At 50.9% G+C, this 8,542-nt stretch overlaps 1 protein-coding gene across 1 annotated transcript in view; it reads left to right on the top strand.

Moving 5' to 3' along the window:
- LOC126579838 (katanin p80 WD40 repeat-containing subunit B1) overlaps window positions 1–4,123 on the top strand; it is a 7,823-nt gene extending 3,700 nt beyond the window's left edge. Inside the window, exon 6 of the mRNA XM_050243482.1 lies at window positions 2,576–4,123. Coding sequence (XP_050099439.1) covers window positions 2,576–2,813 — 238 coding nt within the window. The 3' untranslated portion in view covers window positions 2,814–4,123. The remainder of the gene's footprint in view (window positions 1–2,575) is intronic.
- Window positions 4,124–8,542: the final 4,419 nt, after the last annotated feature.

The raw sequence follows: 8,542 nt of genomic DNA, 5'->3' as shown, positions 1-8,542 counted from the left end.
CTTTCAAATGCCTTTTTTATACTACCATCCATATTTTTTTTCAATTGTAAAGAAAACCTTAACACATATTTGAATATAATTTCACCTTCTATTTCATGTTCATGAAGCCATAATTTGGGATGGTTAGGGCATTAATACGGTTTTAATTCATATATACAATCGACTGTCACGTCGGCAATGCGAACTAGGATCATCGGTTTTTCATTTTAGCCTGAAATCGAAAAACATGCGTGATCATTATGTGACAATGAACTGAGAGCTCACTTACATTACATACTGTACATTACATACTACTTACATTACATACTACAATATTTTAGGTGTATAATCTGCACGTCATATAAATCGAAAACTCATATAAAATTCATCTTTTTTTTTCATCAAAATCCATCTTTTTTTCATCTTTCAACAATTTTTCATCTTTTGGGAATTGGTTGCAAGAACAAATTGTGTCCAATATTGCGTGCATCTCGTGGTAAATTGTGTGCTTGCTGAAAGCTCGTCATCGTTACATGCGTTACGCAGTGCGGGCTCTCCCTCGCAAGGACATGAGCGCTAAATAGTGGACCGGCCAAATAGGCTCCAGAGCAGCTGCACTAGCAATTCATTGGACTGCCCACCAAACCTCCCCCGCACACCATTTCAAATCCCATACAAAATCGGGTATTTTTGTATGGGAAATGTCCGCGGGGGGTTCAAGCTTGGGAAGAGTGGAATATTCCATTTCATCTACCGTTACTCTCTTGATGATGACTGCAAGCGCATTGCCCACTTGGCGGCGAACTGATTCGTCATTTTATACGAAAATGGGGAATGAAATGGCTGCCAGATTTTGATCCCTTCACGGACAGATCCGTTGTTTTCGAACAGATTCGAACTTCTCCTGTTCATCTTATTCTCTCTCTCTCTCTCTCTCTCTCTCTCTCTCTCTCCTCTCTCTCTCTCTCTTCTCCCCTTCACCCTCTTCACTCTTTGGCTGAGTTCTACAAAAAAAGAACGACGAAGGCAAGGGGTTGCTTATTCGTCTCCCTCCCTATCGGACGGGAGGGCCGCTATTCGTGCAGCGCGCACCACGAAGTCACTCCTTCCCGCAGCAGACTCTAGGGAGCCGGTATAGACTGGTCTACACCGATGGCTGTTCGCGTAAACACGGAGGGAGGAGCGCCAGATTTGAGACCACGATGCCAAAGGGATACCGTGTGTAACATTTTTCCTGTTTAAAGGGTCCGAGCGGTTTGTCCGTGAATTGCGCGTGATGCCGCTCCACGAAATGTGATATTTACAGAAAGCCACCGAGACCATGACAGTCATGCTAGTTGATGGTAATGTAGTAACATTTAGTGTGGCTGCTGTTGATGAAGTGACGTTGCTGTCTGGGAGCTTTCCCCTATTTTTCCTTGTTTTGCGTATCAAGCACACCCCACAAATGGAGCGGGTAACCAACAAGTATGGCAACAGCAACTAAAATTAAGCACGCAGGCAGACCGATCAATCGAGAGATGAGCTCGGTCGTCCGGTCTAACGAATTAAATTGGGTTGTTCCGGATTTGCCTATGGCTCTGCGGCCTGCCTGGCTCTCTGCCTGTGGCATGCTATGGGCCTGAGCACCGTCCTGCGTATCAGCGGAAGAGCAGTCCCCAAGGGCGAGTTTTCCCCCGTCCGTTGGTCACCGGAGCAAATAATGACATTTTCTCCATCGCTGGCCATCGTGAAATGGTTGCGCCGTACACACCACTGTTTTGCTGGTACGGTACAATAAATAGAACCAGTCGACGGCTGCAGCAGCAGCAGCAGCAGCAACAGTAGCAGCATTCACTACCGTACGGTGTGCGGATATATGCCGCCGTCGCTGTACATAAGCTGCAGGCCATCGGGCGCAGACCAGTCTCCCCCTTTCCCTTTCCAGAAAGATGTCTGATTTGTTGACGGAAACGTGTGTCACTTACACATACACACATACGCACACATACGCGTAATGTGTTAGGCTAGGTAGGACGAGTGCGAACCAACGGATGAGCGAATGGAATCATATTCGCGCCCCTAAACCCCTGCCCTTGCTATGCTCTGACCGATTTGATGCTGCCTCCATGGGGTTGCTGCACATGGATTGGGAACATTGATTGGAAGATTATGTAAAAGTATCTATTACCGCTTTGCGCGGCAGCCCTTGTCGCTTCGGTGACGGTTTGAAGTGTCCTGGATGGTTGTTGTTTCCGGTGTTTTTTTTTGCCTTACGTCCTTCCTCTTCCTTTTCCATTTTCCTAGCTGGCGCTGGCTGCTTGGCACACTAGCAGTAGGATTTCATGCAACCACTTCCCCCCTTCTTTTCCTCGGAAGAAACCAATCCCGATTGCCACGCCACGCGGCGCAATCCATGATGGTGGATATTAATTCTTTCCTCCCTTTTTCCAACGTGTTTGTGCTTGGGCGCGCGCCCCTGTGTGTATGTGTGCGAGGTCTTGTTCTTTTCCACTTCTTGCTATACTTTGAAACTGTATGACAACGGCTCGTATCGTGGATCAAACGTAAGCACTGATCATCTTTTCCGGTTTTCCTCTGTCTGTCGCCCACACAGCCACTGTGCCCGGGCGTGCGATACGCTGCGCGACATCCTGCCCAACTTCCTACCGGTGATTCGCGAAAACACGGACCCGCTAGGCGCCTGCACGATCGGTGTCGACGTGAGCCGCGAGGAACGCCAGAAGAAGTGCCTGGAGTGTAAGAGATGGCTGCTCATCATCCGCAGCCTGCCGGAGAACTTGGTCGTCGTTTCCAGTTTCCCGCAGCTGCAGAATATGCTCGTGGACATCTGATATTGGTGACACTCGGCGGCAGCGACGGCCCCTCCCTGGCTGCTCACACACTGAAGCAAATGAAAACGATGCTGTTTTTTTTTTAAATATTTGTAATATTTGTTTGTTTTTTTAAATAATGGGTGTGTTTGGAGCTAGGTCAAAGTGAGTGCGAAAAGTGCAGCGTTAGGAGATTTCTATTTAAAATATTTATTACGATTTTATCAGACACTTCAACAACCTAACAGCTGTAACTGAAAACAAAAGAAGCATTTTGCACCTGCTCAGCCCGCCGCACGTTACGTTAACCATTAAACGCTACAAAAAAATTCTATCATGATAACATACTTACTGGTGCGCGGTGCAGGTTATGGCCACGCCAATTGTTGCAAAGGGAACGAGCTGCGCGTAACGTGCAACTTTTCTTAATAAGACTGAATATTGTAGGTGGCGTTGGTGGCCGCAGTCGGCCAGCAGTTACCGGCGTCTAGCAATAAGGAGAAGCAGACCGGTGATCAAAAAAAAGAGAGGAAAACAGAAGCAAGTGATCCGCGAAACTAATAGACTATGTAGGATGCGATGTGGTTAAACGCGAAATGGTTTAACGCCCAGAGTCTCGCCGCGGCTGCAAGAGAGCGTCCTGTAGGTGATCTGAAGTGAAGGATCCATCACAAGTGCATTAGCTAGTTGAGGAGGCCGGGGGAGCTAGTGAGAGTTAGATAGCAATAACGTAGACGTAGGGGCACGTGGCTTTTCTTTTCTTCCTCTTCCGCACCATCACATCGACAAACACGGCCAGCAGGAGCAGGACTGCCTGTTGTGCCAGGCGTTAACGACGGAGGCTCTACAAAAGGCAGAAAGGTGGAGCACCGCGGCGCAACGGCCGCTACTAACGAGCAGAGTGAATACAGTGATCACTACTAACCAAAAATCTTAGATTTAAGCACGTAAAACACGCACGCGCACCCCTATCCTCCCACACACTACTCCAGCAGCAGTAGTACCACGACTGGGCCAAACGACAATCGGAAAAAGCAGGTCGCTTTGGATGGATGGGACCGGGTGTTTGTTGCGTTTGCGTTCGGTCGCAATGATTACTTCGTCTTAACTCGTCTAACAATGCTTCCCCCCATGAATACAAGCTATCCCCGCTTCACTAGCGTGGCGTGCCGCCAGTAAATCGTGCGCCAGGTATAGGATAGACATAAAGATAAACACACACAGGAACGCATAACAATAAAACGTAGCGTATTTATTAAAAACCATCAATCGGGCACATCGCGCCCATGCGCGCTCTTTCCTTAGTCTAGGTTATTTCATCCCCCCTCCACCCCGGGCTTTGTGGGGAGGGTATGCTGACCCGAAATTTGATTAGTTTGTTTTGGACGGTTTTCGGCACATATTCATATTCGCCATCTCAGCTCGAAGTGCGTAAGAACATTACTGCTGCTCTGGTGTGTTTGTTTGTGCGTGTGTGCTGATTGAGATGTTTAGCCGCATCGATGAGCCTGGGGCACTCGCAGTGCTCTATGATGCTTTGCGCCACTGTGGCCGCCGCCGCTCCAGTCAAAGAAGTTAATTCGATTCAAATCCGCTTACGCTGAAGATCGACCATCAATCCGGAAAGCTGGACGGTGGTGCCCTGTGCTGGTACAGATCAACGAGGGCAAATCAGAAGCGGGAAACCGGCCGGATTACAGCCGACGGGATCGCCTGCAGCGCCAACCACTTCCTGGTGCTTTTTTTATGGTACCTCGAAGGTTCCGGCTGCTGTTGCAGTGTTGCAGTGCACATAAGCAGTTGTGCAATCATAACGGATTAATTACCTAAACATTAACGATATTGTCGGACCACCGAACAGCACCCAGGGATAGACACTGCACCAAGCAGCCGATGCACTCCTGTCATAATGCTGGCTAAAAACAGGAATAAGGAAAGAAGGAAAGAAAGAAAGGAAGGAAGGAAGGAAGGAAGGAAGGAAGGAAGAGAGAGAGAGAGAGAGAGAGAGAGAGAGAGAGAAGGAAAGAGAAAGATCTACATTGAACGGTGGTAGAGATTGCTGAGATGCTCGCGATATCCTCGGCCGTCCAGACACAGATCATCATCATCATCGTCATGCTCTTCTTCTCGGCAGCAGTTCGGTACCAGATAAGCCCACTACTTGGCAACACAGTTGCACAGTCATCTCAACCCAGAACTTAATGAGAATTTTTTTTTGTTGTTGTTGTTTTACTGCGCCTAACATTCTAAACGGCACACACGGTTTGCTGGACACGGATCGGATTCTCGTTTTGCTTTATACCAGCGGCTTTCAAACTCGCTACGGCCGCCAAACTATTTTGTGCGACCCGCGGTCACGTCCGCGGTCTACATGTATGTCCTGTATGATCATTAATTGCTATCTATGTAATTCTGCAAAGGCAGTAGTGTGCGAAATTTGCAATGAACAAAACAATTTCTCAACATTTTAACCTTCTGGTTCTACAACAATATCACAGGGTTCACCGACGCGTTTCCGCTCGTTTCCCGTTCTCCGGTTCTTTGCAAATGTAAGAAGCAGTTTCGCGTCCTGGCATTCGGACACGTCAGAAGGCAGCGCCCGCGTCCGCGATGAATATTCGCCCCACGCCCCGGGTAGCCAGGGTGGTCATTGGTGAATCGCGGTTAAAGAGGAGGAGGAGGAGGAGGAGGAGGAGGAGGAGGACGAAGAGGAGGAGGAGGAGGAAGAGAAGGAGGAGAAGGAGGAGGAGGAGGAGGAGGAGGTGGAGGAGGAGGAGGAGGAGGAGGAGGAGGAGGAGGAGGAGGAGGAGAGGGAGAGAGACGCACACAAATAGGATGCGACGGCGACGAGCCACCCACACACCCGGTGGGAACGTTTAATGCCCGCCAGCAGCCCGTCAAATAAATTCGTTAAAAGGTCGTAAAACAACAGCAGCCACACGGTGCAGGAATCCCCCGGGGTGGTGGCTTGTAATCCGCTTATCCGCGGACTTACGCCGACAGTCCACCGTCGGGCGCAAACCATGTGACCAGCGTCCAGGAGCCGAAAAGCGGGAAAAGGACCGACCGACCGGGCTCACTTTGATGTGCAAACCGCCGACGACGCAGCCCCAACTACTATTCCTACGCGACCTTCTCCCCAGCCGGGTCCCGGGTCCCACACGGACAGGACAGGGTTGTAAATTGGCGCGATGGTTTTCAGCACGATTTATGGGCCCATCGCGCGCGACATTGTTGCTAGAGACGCCACGGAACGAACGCAGGGGCCGCTGATGAGCGACGATTGCGTGTGTTGGAGTACCGGCTGCCGGTGGGCTACCAAAGGGTGCTCCATTTGTTGTTGTTTGTGTTGTCACGCCGAGGGTCCCGTAACTCCTACTCCTTCTCCTCTGCTCCACGCCCTGACGCTCATCGTGTCTCAGCTAAGCCTTTCAACTTCCTCATCTCAGGGCGCTGGCCCTGACTGGGAAGTAGGAATGAGTAGCACAAAATTTCTCTCTCTCTCTCTCTCTCTCTTCCCACCCCCGACCGCGGAAGGCGGACGTTTTCCGTTCTAGCACGTTGATGGTACGGCGTCAATAGTGTGCCAAGCACAAGAAACGATGGTTGGTGATGGCAGCGAGGAGGGGGCGGAGGCGGCGGCGGCCGCTTAAGGAGAAGAGTGTTTGCCGCGCCCGCGAGTAGCGCGCCCTTCTTTGCGCCGCCGGCAAAGTGGGTGATAAAGCGACGTTATAAAGGTGACAATGCCGAAGCGGAATAGCGCGTGCCCACGCCCACGCTTGACATTAACGCTCTCACTGAACTTTCTTGACATAACCCCACTTGAGCCTGCCCTGCCTGCGAAAAGGGTCCGCGGTTTGTCGCGGCTTTATGTTAATTAAGTGGCAGGCAACCAGGCAGCAGAGCGACGGCGCTGGGGAGCTCGAGTAGGAGAGAGAGAGAGAGCTGATTGGAGGAGTGGGCTGTAAAAGGGCCAAGTGTCCCTGCCGGGCGTGCAATTGTCGCTGGATTGTCACCGAAACGAATTGTTTTACTAGCTCGGTTTGTTTTTTTTTTCGATAATCTGAACATTTGCTTCGCTGTACAAATGTGTTGCCAACTTACTGGTACGAGGAAGTGGCTGCAAATTCCTTCTCACCAAATTTCCTTGGTCAACACAGCCTGTTTGAGGAAAAAAAGAAAATAAAACAATAATCCCACAGAGGGTTGGTTGAGCGAAGTCGAACATTAAACTATCTCTTTCAAAAGGCGCAAAATTGTTAAATTGTACCTTCTCAAAAACAAACCAAAAATTAACTCAAAGCTAGTGTGCATGCCACAAATATGACATTACGGCGCTCATTGGTCACTGCTACAGGATTTCAGGGAGTCCCGCAGAATGTCTCAGTCGTTAGTAGAGGTAGTCGCTCGACTCAATTAAGTGCCGCTCAATTGCGCACCGATTAGCGCCTGAGTATCTCGAGTCCGGGGGTCCCTGGCGCATAGGGGCCTCGCCCCCTTCTCGTTGTGCTCGTTGTGCAAAGGTAAACACCGGCGAGGGCTCCTCCTCCTCCTCGACTGAAGTGCTTGTGCTATTTGGGCTTCTCGCTTCAGCGGCCATTCGTTACGGTCATCACACGGCCCCTGAGACCCTTGATCGGTTTTGTGCGATCCACTCCAGACCGATCCTATCCTATCCCGCCTGCCTGCCTGCCTGCTTGCCTACCTTGCCTACCTTGCCTGCCGACTGCGTAATCTCCCATCAATAGGTATGTAATGCATACTGTCAACAGGATTAATGTATTGCCTTTTTTGTCATCCCGTCGCCTCCGCCGGCTGCCGCGTCCTGCGCTGCAACAGAGTTTGGAGTACTGTGTGTGAGATGTGTTGTGATCCCGTTTGATTCTTTCAGTACCTTTATTTCCACCGTCGATGTGGAAGCCGAAGTGAAGAAACCGGGCCCGGTCCTCGGCCCGTCGAGTGGTGTGCCGACGGCTGTGCGACGCTGCCATTGCTGTCGCTGCTCTGGCGCTGCTTTGCCAGGACTCGGTTCCCGACTCTCGGAGAAACTCTGAGTCAAAAAGCGGCAGAAAAAAGAACCCAGGGAGCCGTCGGGGTCCGTGCGCAGCGGGTGATCAAGGCGTTCGTGGGCAACAATCAAAACAAGCGGCTGGCCCCCGACCGACGGCTACCCTGGAGGGGGGTACCGAGGATCTTCTCTAGAGCGCGCGCGCGCGCGCCCTCGGCATTCGCACAGACACGCACGCCACACGGGAGCGCAGCACCCCTAGAGGGACGCACACGTACATGCACACATACACACAGACAGACAGACACAGCCACACCCTTAAACACGGTTAAAGTGACGAAAACAAATCGAAGAATGAAACAAATCACACGGCTGGCAACACCCAGAGAGTTGCCAGGAGAGACAGAGAGAGAGACCATCGTCCGACGAGAGCGCTCAAGTGATGACAACAAACAGTGGCCTATAATGTGATAGGAGAGCGGTACGGTATAGCAGAGGTACCCGGGACCCCTACACTGCCCTGCCGCCCGGTCCTCGCAGTTCCGGGCACCGACACTGCGTTTTATTGGCCCCCTTAAATCCAAGGGGTGCTGAATGGCACAGGGACCGCGTTAGGAGGAATGGGCACTTCCATCCTAGCGGTAGGTGACAGAGATGCAATAAATAAGAAAGCGTCACGCACTACCTTTCTCTTTCACCTTATTTTTCTGTTGACATGTTGACAACAGGCCCCGGGGCTGCG

Source organism: Anopheles aquasalis, chromosome Y (assembly GCF_943734665.1).
Source record: "Anopheles aquasalis chromosome Y, idAnoAquaMG_Q_19, whole genome shotgun sequence".
NCBI lineage: Eukaryota > Metazoa > Arthropoda > Insecta > Diptera > Culicidae > Anopheles > Anopheles aquasalis.
The sequence above is the reverse complement of the archived record's forward strand: the minus strand, read 5'-3'. Positions and strand labels throughout refer to the sequence as shown.